The sequence below is a fragment of the Scomber scombrus genome, chromosome 13 (genome assembly GCF_963691925.1).
Source record: "Scomber scombrus chromosome 13, fScoSco1.1, whole genome shotgun sequence".
In the NCBI taxonomy this organism is placed as follows: domain Eukaryota; kingdom Metazoa; phylum Chordata; class Actinopteri; order Scombriformes; family Scombridae; genus Scomber; species Scomber scombrus.
In genome coordinates, this window is record NC_084982.1 from 25,677,548 (window position 1) to 25,697,734 (window position 20,187).

Sequence of the window (20,187 nt, forward strand, 5' to 3'; positions counted from 1 at the left end):
GATGCTGTCTGGCTGCGTTCTCGTTTCTCTTCTGCTGTTCGCTGAGAGCAAGGTGAAGACAGCCTGTCGACTTCAATCACAGTCACTAATTGTTGCTCGACAGTGATTCAGCCCTCAGCAGGTTGGATCCTCTGTGTATCTCTGCACAGTGAACGATTCTAGATTGTTGATTTTGATCTTTAATGAGCCTAAATGCAGCAGCTTGAAGTCATTATTTCATAAATAGCATTAAAATAGTTTAATCTCTATGTTAATTTGACTGCATCTTAATTCATATAAATAAAACATATTCTTTAAGGGTATTTCCTGAAATCTGCTCCAAATAAATTACCTGTTTAATGCTGACAAGTCCTATGGATGTGGTATTGAATTTAACAATTTATCTAACAAATATTTGCTTGTTTTCAGCCTCCAAATGTGAAAATATCACTGTTAAAAGATTATCTTGAAGATGTTACCTTGAAGTCTGGGATATTGTGATCAGCATATTTAATATAATGACCAGTTAATTAATAAGAAATGATGGTTAGATGCAGTCCTATTACTTGCCAACCTTGCTGGATTTTTCACTCTACCTTATTCATTGCTCCCCAAGTTTCAACAATGTTGTGATTGCTCAAATTTGTCCTTTAATACTCGTCTCAATTGGACTTCATGGTTCAGTTTCGCTTCTTTATTTCTTCTACCATGCCTTAAAAAAATGATGTCATAAACGTCTATGTGGCATGACTCACTTCCGTTTTAAGGTCTATTATTTATTTATTTATTATTTCATTTCTTGTATGCTACTTTCTAGTTCCCCCCTAATAGAAATGTTACTATTTATACTACAGCAAGATCAATTAAGACCAATTCAATTTCAGCTTAGCTCATAACGGTCAATAAGGATTTTTATTTTTTTACTTTATAAAATGACTAACAGTAAAATTATTTACTTCCTGCAGAGAGATATAGGTCAACTGGGCTGCACCATGAATCACCCTTAAATTGTCATAGTGTTATATAACCTGATATTTGTCATGCACTGACCCTACATTTGGTCTTGCTGACATTATTCAAAAAACAAACCAGCCATAAACAGCATACAATCACACTGAGCTGTCTTACCTCAAACAGGATGTATCATGCACATTTTGAGGTCTTTCTGGTGGCTTACTGGAATATTTTGCATGATTTACCTCAATCTGGCTCTTTATGCAGCCCCTCAGTTCAGCCTCTGTGTGAAACAGGCCGTTTTAGCTCCTGTCTCTTTAAGACCCGCCTCCCAATGAGCCCACTCTGATCTGATTGGAAGCTGCCCCTCAGGAGACTTCCACCAGCTCCAGAGGCTACGTCAACAAACCATTTAACAAACTGTAGTGGTAGGATTTCACTACTTTTTCTGATTCTTTACTAAAAATGTCAACTTCTCAGGTAAATCCATACATGTTCGAGCTAAAATGCAATCTGAAATATGAGAGCAAAACAATGCAAACACATGAAAAACGTTAGCAACCAAGGCTATAGAACAGATGACTGTTTACGGGCATACAAGGTGACATCAGCTCGTAGGCAAGGTAGAAAAAAACATCACAAATGCAGCATCACAGCAGGCTGAAGCCCTCACTTTGTCTTGGATGGAGCATTTCTGCATATATTAACCTCAAGTTTTAGAACCTTGACCTTGTTAAGATTAAAGAGATTTAACATCATAATAGTATATGAATAGCAGAAAAAAACAGATTCTTAACTCCTTTTATACCAAAATCTATTATTCAAATCCAGAGCTAATTATTTCCCATCTGGCAGCACTTTGACATTTTAATGATTGTTTTCATTCTTCACGTGTCCCAACTTGAATACGAGCTCAGTTTAAATGTCCAGTCAGTATTTTTAAAACACACTGGATTAGAAGTGAGCATTAAGCTAAGTGTAGTTTACACACTGAATCAACCTCGCTGCCAATTCTTATCCGCAATACTGCAACAAACAAATCCCCTGCCGCCCTAAAAGCATTTTTTCCTCACAGACAACACTTATAAATGATGTAAATAGCCTTCAGTGTCCCCTGTTACACTTTGTATTTATTCATTATTCTGAAGACTTAAATATCTAAAACTATCCTTGACTCTGGAAATGCTTTTTATATGTGCATGTAATCATCTCAACATGAGGTGAATGGATCAGGAAGGTGGGGAAAAAGGAGAGGGAGACATTAAAATGTGTATTTTGGGTTTCACACAAAGATAGAAACTATGTCTTGGCGTATGTGTTGGATGAGCACATTTCATTGGGATTGAACGGGCGCCATCTTGGACTAAACTCGCTGTAATCACATCGATGATTTGCAGCCTGTAAAGCTCAAAGAGAAAAACTGTGTGTGTGTGATATCAGATTTACGTGACGTGGCCGTGCCACAAAGCAGATATATGAATTAGCCGAAGGAAATGAATCACCGATATGTGTTCTTGCCTCCAGTTCATCCCTCGGAGGATTTACCCTGCTGACCTTCTACAGTCATCCGTCATCACCGTTCACTGACATATTAGATTTTTCTCGGGCTCTCTGGCTCTGACCAGTTAATGACCCTGCTCCCAGGAGTCCTCTCACACCATACCCCCCTTCTTTATAGGTGAATGATTAGTTAATTAATAATCAACCAGAATATTGACGGTCGGTGAAGTTAAGTGATTATTTTATCTCTTCCAGAAACTCAATCATTTTCGTTTTTATCTTGAGATAAGAGGAGTATCTATGTCGTCTTCTCGGCTTCGTCATTTTATTTTTTATAGTCATGACTCCCACATTAAAGTATTAACTCACTGTAAATGAGCTCACTCGTCTTATCTCCTGATCGTGTGAAGGAGAGTTCAATTGAGTTAATGCCTCCATGAATACTTAGGTCAGTGTTATTGGCATTAACGAGCAGTGCAAAATTGTAATTTGTCACAAAAGTTTAACTGAGTTTAGTTTGTTGTTTGATATTTACATTAAACGTATAGAATGATGCATAGGTGACACTAGGCTAGATGTGTTTGCTTTAAAATGTTAAAGTTAATTTATGTTCCTGCATCTCGAGATTGATCTATACTGTCTACAAGTGTCTGAAACTATCAATAGAAAGGAGTATTCACCCTTCAGAGTATGTTGAAAGTTTTAAAGATCCCCTCAAAAAGTTGTGTGGTATAGTAGCGCACATCTGGAACAAAAAAAAGAAGAAGAAAGTCTGCACACTGTAGCTCCCAATGCAGGTATAGTTTTAATGGGATATCAAGACTGACTTTTCGAGCAACTTGCAAGATGCTTGAAACGTCACTCTTAATATCCAATTAAAATTTGTCGTGTCTCAAGAGGCTTAAAATTCAGTCTTACGCATTGACTTGTAGAATTGAAGTGGTTTTTAGCAATAAACCACTTCAAACATCTTGCAAGTTGCTCGAAACGTCAGTCTTGATATCCCATTGAAACCATACCTGCATTGGGAGCTACAGTGTGCAGACTTTCTTCTGCCTTTTAAAGATACCCTCAATACATAATATACTCTTTTCACATACTCTTTTTTCCAAGCTCGTGGTCAATTTATAATTTTAATCCATTTTTATTTGCCTGTTAAATGGCAGGACTGAAACATCATATTTTTCTAAGACTGCTGTGCAAGACTGATAAAAGACCTGCAAGCACAGATAGATCTGTAAAGGTCAGCTCACTAATGGATCTGTTTTTGTTTGTTTTTCTTCAGAACATCAGTCTGATATCTGCAGCACTTTAACTATCATAATAGGAGCTGATACCTCAACAAACTCAGAGCCTCAGATCAGAGCGCAGATTCATTTTCAGTAGATGCGACTCTTAAATTCCCTAAATGATGAGCAGAGACAGCGAGCCGACTATGTTTTTCATGTCTGTCTTTTGTACATTTGGACATGGCGCCCAGTCAGTGAAATATGCCTAAATCACATTCTGTTTAGGTTACTTCTTGGAAAATACCTGACATGCCAGCGGTACTATATATGCTGATTCCTCTCTGTCGCTGGGCATCATCCTCACAATTGTACCATGCATGCTGCTTAATGATCCGGGCCCGTGTTAAACGTGCAATAAGAAAGAACTCCTGATTCACCTCATCTTTGTATCTTCAAGATCATCACAGAAACATTTTTGTGCATATTTTAATAACTTTATTTTACGATTTAGACATTTTACAGATCGTGCAAAAACAAATTTAGAATACAGTTATAAAGTTAAAGTACTTAAAGATATTGCTCAGCCCCACTTTCAGCAGACGAATGTAAAAACAGCCTTTTAGTGTCTAATTCTTCACAGTGAAGCTCAAACAAGAAGTATAAACATATTTTTGAGTGGACTGAAACTTTAATAATTCTCCTAATTGTGTATTTCAATATATTTAACTACATGGAGCTTCACCTTTCAGTACGATACAATACAATGCACCTGTCTGTGTATCTACATGTATGTTTTTGAGCACGTATGCAGAAGGATGTTATTTCCATGGTAACCCTAATCTCACACACACACACACACACACACACACACACACACACACACACACACACACACACACACACAACGTCCTATCTGAGCTGGAAATGTCCTCTGGCTAACACTACTCATTATCCTTCACCTCTCTCCCTACTGGGGCTTTTAATCACACACACACACACACTCTCTTTCACAAACACACACACACACACACACACACACACACACACACACACACGATCGCCCTGGTTTACTTCTTTTCTCCCCCCCCCACCAGTCAGCATTTTCCATCTCAAACTGTAGAGGTGACAGTTATTAATGTTTTCTCCATGGCCCTGTTTTCCTCCCCCGTTTGTGTATTCTTCTATTCCCACCTCAGGACTCTTATTTCCACCTCTTTCTTTTCATTATAGCGTTGATTTTTGTTTTTTCTTTCTCCTCCACCTTGTAGGGTGTCGGTCTGTCAGTTCATGGGCGGTTTCGAGTGGCCACTGAGAAGACGCTGTTTGCCATGCCGGAGACCGCTATCGGTAAGTTCAGCTGCTCCTGGCTCCTGTCTTCCTTAGAGGGAGTTTGGGAGGGTTATATACGCTGATTGGCCTACGTCAGTGGGAGCGAGTATCTACTCCATTAATTATAAAGCAGCAGTGATTTCATGTTGCAGACCCAGCTGGACTCTGTTCACATGCATCCGTAGACACAAAGCTAAGGGGTTGAATGAGTCGTGTTCAGTGCAGTTTATGACGCAGGCCTGTTTATTTATCCAGTTCAGCTGCAGTTTCTCAAACACACACACACACACACACACACACACACACACACACACACACACACACACACACATACACACACACACACATACACTTCAGGAGGATGAGAAATAAAAAATGAAATATTGCATCATCCAGAGAGAGAGAGAGAGAAACTCCAAAATTCTTTAATTTATAAATACACCATGGATCAAAAACAGACATGCTTTGTGAGATTATTAACGGTAAATAGTTTGTTCCAGTTAAATTAGTAAAATGTTGTGCTTTTGAAGACCTTGTACTCAATTTAATCTGCTGACATTGGATGTCGATGTTGAACAGAGTCAAACTTCCAAAATTGGAGGTGAACATGCAAAAAATGCTCCCTGAAAGTTAAAAGTCAGGACTTCAACCTGCTCTAAACACTTCATTTTATTGCTCAAACTGACACCAGATTGTTCCCACACCTAGAAATAGCCGTCCATTCATTAGTATTGTTGTTAAGTTTTATTTACATTGTCCACTGACATATTTCAGGTCAGATTCAGACTCTTACATGTACAAATGTATTTAAGAAGTTTATATTTTAAATAAAAAAATTAGAAAAATATGTGAAATCTTACAATTATTTGTTTACGAGGCCTTCAGAGTTTACGAACGTCTGCTTCTGAGAGACAATCAGAACACAGTGGGCTCTTTCAAGTCAAAAGCTCTGTAAAGTTACCTCTTTACAAACCTCTTCCCCATTGAACTGATGTCAGGATACATGTTCAAAAACGGGCGTCCATTCTGCAGCCTTTTGTTGCTAAGGTCGCTCCACAGGCTAAAACATCTGTGGATGTATTTGAGAAATTTATATTCCAAGTGAGGATCAGGAAAAAGAAGCAAAATCCGACTGCAATTGTTTTGTGTGTTGCCTCCGGAGGGGGCGGACATATGCCAAGAAGCAGCTTCCGAGAGTTAACCATCAGATCAGAGTGGGCTCCTCAGGAGGGGGGCCTTAAATAGACAGGAGCTAAAACAGCCTGTTAATAGACAGAGGCTGAACTGAGGAGCTGCATAAAGGACCAGTATTAGATAAATAAGGAGTTTTTGGACTGTAATTGGTTTAAAGATATTCCTGTAGAGCACCAGGATATAAATATAGAGCTGGAAATGTTCATGATACGTCCACTACAAGTTAAAAGAGCCAGGTTTTCTGAAGCTAGACTGAAAAGAACTTTAAAAATACCAACTCCACCATCAACAACAGTTTTATTAATCACATTCAATGGCTTGTTTCACACTAAGGGGAAATTTAAATCTTAAATTAATGAGCTGTTAAAAGGAGAAAAAATGTTTATAACTATACAATTGTTGAACTTTTAAACCTAATTTGCACAACTAATACCACACACATTGATACATAGCATAGTTTTACTTCATCTGTGACTGAACGGCTTCATGTCTGCAGAAATCATCAAGAACTTCATACTGTGTGAAGCCAGTTCCTCTCGTGTAAACAGCCATTTTCCAGAGTACAAAGCCATAGTTTGCTCTTTAGCTAAATGACTCTTGTAGACAGATGGCCTCCTCCTGAGGCGCTGAGGGGATTAGTAACAAATCTCCAACAACTAACTAATTACAGCTTACGTTATGGTATAAACTAGCTTGTCGTCACTTAAATCCAGATGGTTTATCACAGTTTTACAGTTGTGTATGAGTTATGTGCAAAAGGCTATTATACCAGAGCATTAATCACAATGATTGTGTGGTGAGAACGAGCCTGTAAACAAATTACACAGCTCATGACGTCAGTGAATTGGCTTCATAAAGCCAGATAACTTATTCTGAAGTGGTCCTCGAGCAGTTTTGACAGACTTCTGCACAGATTTTATTATTTTTTGGTTAGATATAAGTGAAAAATAAGAAAATTCTTTCAGTATTTTGTTCAGAAATGACTGTGGATCCTTGTAGAAACTAAAATCTACCTGGAATGAAACTAAACAGCTCATGAAGTTGATGTATTTGCTTCATAAAGCCAGATAACTGATTCTGAAGTGGTCTTGAAGCACTTTAAAAGCTCTTGACATACCAGATTTTATTATATTTGGGTTAGAAATAAACAACAATTAGAAATATGCTTTCAGTATTTAGTGCAGAAATGACTGTGGATCCTTGTAGAAACTAAAATCTGCCTGGAAACAAGCTGTTTATCATCCGTAGACGTATTGAACGCTGCCAGTGGAGCTCAGGGTTGATCATTTTTTACCTGCAGTTATAATGTTTGTGTTCATTTTCTGATTAATTGACTGTGATCACTCACTCCCTCACACTTGCAAACTTCCAAGGACACTCACGTCATCCTCTAATGAACACACAGATCCTCACAAACACACACACACACACACATATTGAACTTATTCCAGTCCAGTCGGGGCTCGGACTCCGTCATCAATCTTCAGCCGATGCCCTTTACTGTCCAGCGATGGTGTGCGTAGGAATCACAGACTCGCATGTCTGGAAAGCTGTAAAGATGAAGATTACGTCGTCAGCGGACAGGAAATGAGCGCAGCAGCAGAAAGGAAAAAAAAAAGGTCTTGTTGATGCGGTCTGAGTGTTGTGTGAAATTTCTCAAAGGCGAGGCTGCAGCGAGGAGCCAGGAGGAAATGGGACGATAATTGAATTGCACAGGCCGAAAATTGGCTTCATGAGTAGACTGTATGTGTGCGGCGGCAAGTGTTAATTCATGTACTCGTGTGTGGCTCGTTTTTCTTGTAATCCACACACACACACACACACACACCCTTTTGTCATTGTTGGCATAGTAGTAGTACATATAATAAAAGCCACAACACTCTGTTTAATGTTATTATTAATAGTCCCTCCTCTCCTCTTTGGAGCTGCTGTTGTCCCTAACACAAATTATTGTTTATTTGACTTCTAGCAACGTCCCGCCCCCCCCCCCGCCTCTCTCTGTTATCAGCATTTTGTAATTCACACTGCACCGTAGTCCATCAGAAACACAGCATTTTTCAGCTGCCTCCAGACCCCACATGCTTATTTTAGCCTTGATCCAGAGGTCGGAGTCTCTCAAGAGCCTCTTTTATCTGCTGGGTTTTACTGTTGCTGCTACAATCGTGCTGTGAAATATGGCTTTTTCCATTCAAGTATGCCAATATTATACATGAGGATTCAAGTGCTGGAAAATCCTCGAAATGTCTAAAAATGTAGTTATACAAATCCGAGCCTTGACATTGTCTAGAATACAGTTAAAATGTCTCATATTTTGGCTTATTTGACCTCTTCTCAGGGCTTTTTGACGCTCGTACAGGTTTAGTTTGATTGACATCATCCTCGCTCTCCTGTTCTCGGACCTGTTCAGGCAATTAAACATACTTATTTAAATTGTCTCTTACAGTGAGTCTGTGAACTCAAGTAATTTCTAGCACATCTCCCACTATCAGCCAGAGCAGAGTCTAATCACCCTGAAGTGAAAATACCTGTGTGGGTGTGAAGAGCTGTTTGAACATTTTGCACTTTTATTCCAAGTCAGAATCTCTGCTGTGAAAAAGGCACTGCAGTTTAAACACTCTCATCAGCCCAAATACATCATAAAGATAGATGTAGATAGATGATAGATGATAGATGTAGATAGATGTAAACTTTATTGATCCCCTAGGGGAAATTTAGGGTCCAGCAGCTTAATACACAAAGACATCAAAGAACAATATACTAAAAATTAAATACTAAATACTAAATAAAAAAACAACAAGGTCTGAGGCTGAGGCTGTGTGATAAAGTGCAAAAATAAAATAAAAATAAAAATATAGTGCAATGCAGATGAAGATAACAATAATAATCCTTTCTCTGGTTTTACATTTTTGGACTAAAATGGAAGAGATGTGTTTAAATCAGCAGACACGTTTTTTCTGAACGTCACAAATCCCCCAAAAATGACTCGTTTTACTATCAGAGTTTTATCCGTTCGGTCCGATCACATTTCAAAAGTCCACAAGAGCTCTACGATTATATCGTTTTATCCCCATTCAAGTTAGCCGGAGTGCTAAACCAAAAGTAGACAGTGATGTAGAAGCAAAGCGGAAGAAAAGGAAGATCGTTTTTTTAGCTTCATTCATCACTGAGCAGCTTTCAAAGTAATGAACGGGGCCTCGCCTCCGACACCGTATCTGGTTCTCTTTATACATCCAAGGTTTAAACACTCTCATCAGCTCAAATAAAGAAGATTGAAGATAACAATTATAATCCTAACTTTTACCAATTATACTTTTTTGGACTAATAACGGCAATAAAGTAAGTTACAAAGCTTTTTAACAAGTGCTGCAACATTAAACCTGTTTTTGAAGCAGTAACCTTTAACATGCAGAGCTGACAACAACAAACTCTGTGATGTCATGATCTTTTTTTTTTTTACAAGCCAACACCCGTTTAAATTACCACCCATGTTAAATTGTAGGAATAAACACAACACGGCCAATCAAGAGGCTAAATGAGACCAACAAACATTAAATATACTCAAAGCTAACTTGTTGATATATTAATCTAACAATATAAAAAAGAGAGAATTGTGTTCGTTCTCTCTCCGTTAATCACTTCACGGTGGCTAAATGAACAGATGGGGAGAAAAAAAAAGGCTGATCCCATTGTCCCAGTCTGGATTTTAGCATGCAGCACCAGGACTGCCCCTGCTCTTTAAGGGGGGAGAGGAGAGGGGGGGGGGGCTGGCTATAAATTATTAATTGTTCCCCTTTCCGTCGCTCTCTCACTGTTACCAACAACATTTTATAATTTAGTAATCACCCTTTAAAGATGAGACCAATTAAAGACACTGACATTACACTTCTAAGACAAGATTATACTGTTCAGCAGTGGTGTGGTCTGGTTTATTGTAGTGGGAGTAGACTGGGATGATTCCCTCCCAGTCTACACCGAGTAATCATCACCACACTTACTACAGCATACAGTACATGCATCCTCACTAGAGCCTGAACAATATGGGATTTTTGGATGGATAGATAGATGGATAGATGTCTAACTATCCAATGGATGGATAGGAAAATTAAATGTTATTACAAAAAAAATACCCCAAAATTGTACTAATAAGTGCCAAGCAGTATCTAAAACAATCTAAAAGACATAACATCCTAAATGTGGACTATTGCACCAGTTTTGCACTGAAATGACAATACAAACCACTCAGAAAGCTGCTTTTCTTAAACAAATAACTTTATTAAAGTGATATTTAACATAATTATACATTGTTAACCAATTCTAGAAAGGAACTCTGAGAAAATACAGAATAAATACAAATAAAAGAGTTAAATAAACATCAGTACTGTGCAGTAACTTCAATCAGAAATGCTTTTTTTCCCTTGCTTATCAACTCTTTATGTATAATGTTGGCAGTTACATCCACACATAATTGAGAGCTTAATGAAAGACTGTGTATGCGTTATCAATAATATAAGCAACACAAGACTTTAGCAGCCAATGACATTTACAGATTGAGAGATTTAAACACTTTTTGGACCCGTTTTCTCCTGTTTTATTGTTAATCACAGTTCCTGCAGGTTTTCCAGTGTGTGATACTCCTCCACACATAGTAGCATCACAATGATAGATCCTTGGGCCTCTTTACTCGTGGTCTGGATCAGAGTGAGAAAAATCCTCCAAACCATTGTCAACTTTAGACACTCTGTAACAGATTAAATGTAGATGAAAGCATCCAAGAACTGCTGCAAGCGAGACAAATGCACTTCAGAGACAGAACTCCTTGAGAAATAAAGACTCTTATCTACATCATCAGATTATAAAATACTAAGTTCACTGTGTGTTCGCCCACAAGCCCTGGAAATAAAAAAGATGAAACACTTACAGACGGCCCAGGATCCAGTTTCTTTGCAGTGTCCTTGGGGTAAAAAGGGTAAGAAGGGTAAAAAGGGGAAGAGGTGGGGGTCACTACAGAGCAGCAGCATACTGTCCGCAGGGGTGAGGTAGGAGGGGAAGAGGTGGGGGTCACTACAGAGCAGCAGCATACTGTCCGCAGGGGTGAGGTAGGAGGGGAAGAGGTGGGGGTCACTACGGAGCAGTAGTATGTTGTTCATGTGGGTTGGGGTAAGAGGGGGGTTGAGTGGGGTAACTAGCCTGATAATCTACTCAGGCGCCTGAGATTATCATTTTATTTATTTATTATATATTCAGTTTTTTTCTCATTGATAGACATATATGTATATTAATGAATATTACTGTAAATATGCAAGTATTAGCCAGAAGATTAGGGTATTTTTAATACTTTTTACTTTTATTGCTTTACTGTATAATTAAAAATACACACAGAAAGCAAACTGCAAATAAACAAACAATCAAAAGAACAACTTATTTATTCTGTAGGAGCCAAAAATGTGTATTCACTTGTGTTTATGTGTTTGTTTGGGCTGCATACGTTACGTCATGTGCTTTGATTTTAGACAACGGGTGGTTTCGTAGGGCTCCGATATTTTAGGATATTACATCATAATTACATTACATCATTACATCAGGTATTGTTTAATAATTATAGTGCAACAGCTGCTTGTTAGTGTTTTTGTTTTTCAGTCAATAAACAGTTAAAAAACGTCATCTAAGCTTCAGCATGGATTTGAAGTAAGAAAAATTCAACTTTGATTTTTTTATTTCATTTTTGAAAGTCTGCTTGTTGTATGCTTCTGAGGTTTTTCAAGTTTTCCACCTTTCTCAAGAGCAGCAAGTATCTAAGGAAATTTCCAAATTAAATACTTTTTTTTTTTTTTTAAATACTCATCTCACTCACCACTCATCTTCTGCAATATTTACACCTAGTTCCTTTTCCCATTTCAGCTTTAATGTTATATTTCCTCTTCTCTCCATTAGGTGTTGATATAATGTAGATATTATTATTTACTTCTATTAAATGGTAAACTCTGATTATGGTTCTATTTATTAATATAATTAGGCTACTTTTTATCCGTTTAGTTATTGTTCAGGTGTAAGTTATTCCTTTATTAGTCCCACAATGGGGAAATGTGCATTATTACAGCAGCAAGTGGAGAATAAAATAGAAGAGCAGCAATAAGAAAAAGACGAAAGAACAATAATAGTACAAAAATATATATAATAAAATAAAAACAAAATTTGATATGTCACTTGGTAAAAACTCTCTCTCTCTCTCTCTCTCTCTCTCTCTCTCTCTCTCTCTCTCTCTCACTCACTCACTCACTCACTCACTCACTCACTCACACACTCACACACACACACACTCACACACACACACACTCGGACCCTCCCTCACGGCTTCCTGTTAACCCCTTCTGCAGCAGGATTAACAGACTTAACTCGGCCCTGCAACCACTCTGAACAGCAGCCGTAATCTGCCACATTTATGATATTACATTTTCAGCCGTAAATCAGGTCAACTCTAATCTAATCCCTCTCTCTCTCTCTCTCTCTCTCTCTCTCTCTCTCTCTCTCTCTCTCTCTCTCTCTCTCGTCCCCCCCTGCAGACTCATGACACGCTACTGAAGCTATCAGAAAACACCCAATAAAGTCTCATTTCCTGTTTGAAATCAAATGGAAACATGATTGAAAATACAGAATTAATTCTGTACAGATTAGAGCTGCAGATTGTGATGAAAGATTTCATAATCGTAAATGCTTATAAGCCGCATGGTTGTTTTTGGGGGGGGGGTTGTAGTGTTTTGGCAATAATATGTTTTGTTAATGGTTGTGTTTAATCATACTTTACATTAATCATCTCTGGCTTAGGTGGGCAGATATTTTATATATTTTACATATATTAAAAGAAGAGAAAATGTGGAGTACAATGCTGCACTTCACTCATTTAATACTCAAAAAAAAAAGCAATGCTACATTGTGCAGCAGTTGATTCATCTTTAAAGTATTCTCCAAGCTAAATGGACAAACATTTCCCCGTTTTTTAATGTTTTAAAGACAAAACTATCCATTAATGACTCAAGGAAATTACTGGTAGATGAATCAATAATGGAAAATAATCAGTATTTGCAGCCGTAGCTGGTTAATGTACGTTAATGGACCTTGTGTAAGAATTACTCAACAGTTCTTTGCTCCTAAGTGGAAAGTTAGAGTTGTTTAAAAGAATTTTTTTTGCCTTGTTTTTTCTCTAAGTACAAAAGACGAGTCTGTCTTCCTCCACAGCACAAACAGCAGTAATATGACCTGAATTAGTGTTGTGTACATGTCTTAATTAAAGTAAATATATTACAAAGACAGACGTAATGCATCATGACGTATTATCATCAGGTTGTTTTACATTTTACATTTCTTATGTCACATTAATGGATTTTTTTTTTTTTTTTTTTTTTTTTAAACATTGCTTTAAGCTCTTTTTAATGGTTTATGTAATTTCTTTTGTTATAAAGTACTTTGAGCAGCATTTCTTCTTTATGAACCAAATCACCATCTGAGATCCTCTTGGCTGTTCCCTGTTAAAGCCCCCGACTCCGCCAGAGGAAGTTAGGAGCAGCAAGAAATTAGTTTCAACATTCAAGTCTCTTCTTAAAACACATTTGTACAGACAGTCTGTTCCTGCCCTCGAGTTATAGCCTGCAATGTTTCATTTTTTTAAACTTTGTACTTGGACTCTGATATTATTTCTTGTTGATTGTTGTTTAGTTTTGGCAAAGTTATTATTACTATTAGTTATTATCTTTTGATTTTTATTGTGATATTTTGCTGCAGTGACTTCTGTATTTCAGTAATAGTTGCAGCTGTCTCAGAGTCTTTCTGCAGATCTGTTTTTGTGTTGCAGCTGATAGTTTAACATCAACTACTGCAGGCTGTAATATTCTCCCTTTAGTTCTCTAATATGTCTGTGACTATCACATGATCACCTTTCATATTGGTCATCTAGCATTTTCCTTTAGAAAAACATCGTGTCAGACACTTTGCGGTGTAAAATTCTTCTTTTTACTGTTTTATTCACATTTCTGTAAATGAAACTAAACCACTAATTAACAAACTAACCCATAAACTGAGCAGAGCAAGTCGCCTTCTGTGGCAAGATTATGATTAAATCTCACAAACGTTCACTCCTTCATGAACAGCTGACATTCATCAGGCAACAACTTTGTGCAGTTAAGAGAGTTTATTGAATCCGACTCACAACACTAAGCACAATTAAACCACACTGATAAAAGATGTTTAGCATAAATTGAAGAAAATGTTCCTTCATGAGGCTCAATATGTTGTATTTGGTATAGTGTTAAAGAGTACAGTCTAGACCTGCTCTATATGAAAACTGCCTTGAGATAACTATTGTTGTGATTTGGTGCTTTAAAAAATTAAAATGAATTGATTGATTGAACTGTGACAAATGGTCATAATGCTCCAGGAAGTGAAAACTGAAGCAAGAAAGTATTTTAACTCTGTTTCTTCTGGGCTTTTTCAGGGCTTTTTCCCGACGTGGGAGGCGGCTATTTTCTGCCGAGGCTCCAAGGAAAGTTGGGACTGTTTTTGGCTCTGACAGGCTTCCGTCTCAAAGGACGCGACGTGCAGAGAGCCGGAGTCGCTACTCACTTTGTAGAGTCTAAGAAGGTACGATGAACTTTCGCTGCACTCTAAGGCAAACAACACAAACTTTGACTTTGACAGGTTTATTGGCTTTTAATTTGTTATATAACCCATTCTTCAGCACAAGCAGGGTGATGCTGCAGGGGTGGTGAGGAGGAGGGGGGGCAGGATGGGGTATGAGGGGGTAAGGGGGGGTTACAGCTCCACTGGAAAGCCGGATGCTGAGTCACTGGTTGTTCATAGATGCTAACGAACACTGGCTGGTCCAGAGGCAGGTTGTGTTTGTCTTTCTGTTGGCGTGATGTCAGCACAGCAGTGGGCGGTTTATTTAGACCGTAACCTTGATTTTCAGGACAGAAGACCAGTGGGGGGGCATTTAGATTTTTTTAAAATAGTTTTTTTACAACAGAGTCTACCCGAAAAAACATCTTACCTTAATGGAAAATAAGAAGAAGTCAGTTTATTTTCAAATCACTGAGCATTCAAAATAAAGAGGGAATAATGTTTATAATGAAAATCTCTGCTTCATAAATTATAATCGTCATCTGTTTGTTAAAGATAAAATGAAATATAGTGAACATAATAACTTTATTATACACTTGTAGGAACAACCCAACAACAACAGATCTTACAGCAATGCATTCATGTGTTATTTTCCTCACTGAATCAAACCCTGTAAGATTAATTAAAAACAGTTTTGGAGTCTCCAGAGATCTGTTGTCCTGATTTCCCTCCAACTGGTTAAAATCTGCACAAAAAATCACTAAAATAGGACATTTGCAGGTGAAATTCAGTCCAGTAACTTCCTCTTCTATACTTTTTCCGTCTTTTTATAATGATAAAACTGAATCTATGCTAGAGTCTTGTAGAAACAATATAGGACCACAGAAAATCATAACTTTGAAGCATTTTCTGGTTAGTATTAATCTTCATCCTTCTCCTTCAACAGATCCCAGACCTGGAGAAAGAGCTGGTGGACTTGAAGTCTCCGTCTGCCGAGGACGTCTCCAGAGTTTTAGACTCCTTCCAGAACAAGGTTAGAAACCGAAGCTGATATTAAACATTAGACTTAACATGCAACGAGCTGCTATTCAGTGATCTGTTTTCCTCTTAGTGTCTGTGAGAGTCTTTGCTTTTTATTTTGGTGTTGATCATCAAGTTTTCTCTCCACAGAGCGGTTTGGATGCTGAGAAACCTTTTGTCTTGGACAAGCACATATCTGATATTGACAGGTAAGTCTTGAATCTCTGCACTCTCCTTCAATAAACAGCCATCTGATTGGTGCGTCAGGAAAGTTTATAAACAGCTGGTTACATAAAGATACCCTGTGGATACCTACTTCTGACCTCTAGTAGCACTACAGAGCAGTTTTGAGGGGTTTTGTATGAGTGGATTTCCCGTTTTGTTTGTCTTGAGGACACATACAGGCCTACTGTATGTGTCACGAATAGCAGAGCAGGTGGACTCAGAGACTGCAGGCTGATAGAGGCTGAAAAAAGCACTTTATTCGAGGCCTGAGAAGGCAAAACAAAAACTGCTTGTGAAGCAAAAAAGATCAAAGGACAAGACTTGGATAAAACAGGATGAACTGGACTGAACCAAAACTGAGGATTAGACAGAGACTGAATAGAAAACCAAGACTGAAATACACAAACAGGACACAGGTGAAGCACATGAGGAAATCAACTAAGGCGGGAAACAAAAACGCACAAGGAGAAAACATATCAAAATAAAACAGCAACTAAAACACATACAAACAGAAATTTCAGGCATGATGTGACAGTATGTGTCCTCTGCTCCAGTGATCTACAGGAGGTAATAACGCACCAACAAACAGCAATGTGTCAGCAAGCTAGTAAATAATTATGGATTTAAAACACTTAAAACATCTGATTTGCAAATGTTTTATGAGGAAGGAAATTCTGTCAACACTTGTTAGACCTCAATAATACACACAGTGAGCTTTATATTCAGTGTACACTTTTGTTTGTTAACAATAAAACTCCACACACACCTCTTTTAAACACACTTTATTGAAACTAAAAAGCCCGTCATCATAGCAGACAGTGAAAGTTGTGAGAGTTATGTTTTTTTAATAAACTCCACCTCCAATGGCTGGATTAATACTGCCAAAGCTCCTGCTACAAATTTTATTTTATTCTAATTGGATAACGCTGCTGTCAGGTGGAAACCTTGGAGCTCCATATTTAGTTTTGGACATTAGATTAGATTTTCTGACAGCGACCATAATTATCAACATCATGAGAAAGGGTCAAGTCTTGTGTCGTTTAGCAGTTGCCCAGATGGACGATATGGTAGATCCGGCCATGTCCACCTCCTGATTTCAGTTTAAATTAAAGTGAATGAAGTTAACCTGCTTAAAGTTTTAACCCCATATCCTCCTTTTCTTCCCTTTCAGGCTGTTCAGCTCCAGCAGTGTGGAGGGCATCGTGCAGAACCTGAAGGCAGATGGCTCCGACTTCGCTAAGAAACAAGCTGAGGTACGGTCCTGACTGGAAACCAATGACAAAATCTATTTATTCTTCCAAAATACAAAATGTAGAGAAGTCAAGTCAAACATCCTGAACATTTGCACACTTTTATTGTCCTCCATAGAGTCGCTCATCCTTGTAGATTTCAGGATATTTGCAGGTCTTGAAAAATACATTTTGTTTTTCTTTTTTGTGACTAACTTTTTTTATTATTTTTTAAATTCACTTTGCTAAAAAAGGCTTAGAAGGTATTTAAAAGTCATTAATTTCATTTACAAAAATCTTAAATGTCTTCTCTTGCCTGTAGTAGACAGTAAAATGACTAATGAAATATTTTAGTAGACGTCTCTAAACTAAAATCATGGTTGTTTTGAGACACAGGAAGCAAGAAGTCATTTTTCGTGCAGTTTTCATACTTGTAGGAAACTGCTGACAGACACAGTAGCGACGAAGCTCGTCCAATTAAAATGGGCGAGTGTCGATTTTTTTCTTTTCCCATCAGTTAAGCCATTATCTGCTGCTTATCCAGGCCCAGGCATTAATTAGATTAATTATATCATTAGGAATTATTGTTCTATACTGCTGGGAAGTGCTGAAAAATAATGTAATTTAATAATCAATAATTACAGCTCACATCGTCTCTCCTGGTTCTCCATCAAACTTTCACACTTGATGGTGAAAAAAGTGTTTAATTTCTTTCTTTGTGGTATTTAAAACATCTTAAAAGTCTTAAATTTAACTCTAATTTTCCATGTTTGCAGTCTGATATGTTAAAATAGAGGCATGTTATTATTTGGCTTTAACAGTTTATGTTAGTAATTAGTAGTAGCTTCAGTTTAAAGCACTTAATTGGGTTAGTCTTGTGCCTCGTTAGCAGGAACCAAAATCCCTCCTGTGAGATTTGAGAGCTCTCAGCAGATCACAGGGGCTTCATCTCACAGATTGCTTCAATTAAGCTAAATTTTAGTCTCTTACACACATTTCAATGAGATCAAGTTGAGAAAAGAAGATGCACAACTTTAGGAAACATGCCTCTCCCCATCGTTTCATTGTTTATATTGTGAAGTATACATTTGGTATTCCTGTTTTAACCAACACGAGTCGACTGCTTTCATTCTGCTCAGTTCAACAAACATGTAAGCACTTCCAGTATCCTTTCATCCGACCATTAAAATCTGAATTACAGCCAGCGAGGGTCGGCTGAGGGATCAAATATTTATAATAAACCCACTTCCTCGGTTGCTACTAGACCCCTGATTCACGGTCCTGCACATTAAAAATGCATCAACCATCTTTGTTCCTGTTTACACGCTGCGCTGCTCGTGTTGTTTCTGTTTGGATATTTAGAAAGAAATTAGCTGAGCGTTCAAAACCATCTCTCTATTTGAATGTTGAGTCAATTAAACAGTAAAAACGTCCTTGTTTCTCCTGTTGCAGATACTGTCTAAGATGTCTCCCACGTCCCTGAAAGTCACATACAAGCAGCTGCAGTTGGGCGCCTCTCTGAGCCTGGCGGATGTGTTGGTGATGGAGTATCGACTGAGCCAAGCCTGCATGGTAAAAAAAAACCCAACAGATTCATAATAAACAAAAAGATCAACATGCATCAGAGTCAATAGGAAAGAAGTAATTTTCCCCTTTTTGGTATTTATACATCAGATAAGAGAAGTGCAAGACAATAAAACATTTAATTTAAACAATTCACCACTGAATAAGTTAACATGGCTGGAAGAACTTTATCGATTTAATTAGGATGGAAAGAGCAGCCGCTACATTGAGGTACCTTGATCTGTCTGTTGGATACAATAAGGTCAAACTTGATCACCTTACCAGATTATATGTAATGGTTTAGTTTTTTAACCATCTTTTGTTTGGGGAAAAGAAGGGGGAAGATATGTGTTGGTGTATTTATTGATGCCAACCCCTCCTTCCACATATTTGTTTGTTTTAGGGTGTTTGGTGTTTTTGCATTGTATCTACTAATAATAATAATAAAAGGGACAATTATTTATTTGAATGACTGATAACGAGTGTGAGAAGTGGGAAACTGGTCTCAGACTGGATTTAGACCACTCTGTATACATTGGTCCATTATTTGCTGCCAGTTGAGTTTGGTAAAGTCAATATTTAATACACATAAAACTGTCTTTCTGGTTTACTGGAGAGCGAAAAAGCTAAGGCAATTATAGTTATTATAGTCATTATTTAATTCACAAATAAATAGTCCATTCCTGCTGTATTTCTGACTATATTTCCTTTTTCCCCTTTTTTCATGGTTTTTGTGATTCTGCTGTTATTTTTACACTGTTCTGATGAAAGATGTTTTTGTTAAATGTGGTCAAAGGTTCAAAACATGAGGTAAATATATGTGAAAATGCTCCCGGAAAGGTTCTTCAGGTAGCTCTGATCACTGTGTTTTGCAAAGTTACCTCCACTTCCTCATCACTGGCATATTTCAGATCAGATTTCAGCTCAAACATGTACAGATGTATTTCCCTGGATTTCCACAGGGTCCGTCAGCGGCACCTTACAGCTGCGCCACAGTTTAGCTCCGTCCTCTGCCCAGCGTCAACTCACACCGGGAGCGTTGCAGCAGCCGAGCGGTGCCTTGCGAGCCAGCAGTATTCCCGCGAGATCACGCGATAATCGCGAGACCGCGAGATCCCGCGAACTGGGTGTATAAAGTCAACAACAAGAAACAACTGGTTTCTTTGATTCTCGGACGTGAAACGAGACCCTCTGATCGATTGACTGCTGACCTGGGGACACCGGTTATGACGTAAAGTGGATGTGAGGTTGTGATCTGCGCATTGTGTTTTATTTTGAAAGGGGACGGAAGTTTTATTATGCCGATTCTGTGTCTGACTTCCTGTCTGGTGCAATCTGCTCTGTTGAGCTTGTCG

General features: G+C 38.0%; 1 protein-coding gene across 1 annotated transcript in view; it reads left to right on the forward strand.

The window, feature by feature from the left end:
* The window catches only part of hibch (3-hydroxyisobutyryl-CoA hydrolase), a 36,295-nt gene that overhangs the window by 13,849 nt on the left and 2,259 nt on the right, over positions 1–20,187 (forward strand). The window contains exons 7-12 of the mRNA XM_062431429.1: positions 4,931–5,009; positions 14,671–14,816; positions 15,742–15,828; positions 15,966–16,024; positions 17,212–17,293; positions 18,722–18,841. Of these exons, the coding sequence (XP_062287413.1) occupies positions 4,931–5,009; positions 14,671–14,816; positions 15,742–15,828; positions 15,966–16,024; positions 17,212–17,293; positions 18,722–18,841 (573 nt within the window). The remainder of the gene's footprint in view (positions 1–4,930; positions 5,010–14,670; positions 14,817–15,741; positions 15,829–15,965; positions 16,025–17,211; positions 17,294–18,721; positions 18,842–20,187) is intronic.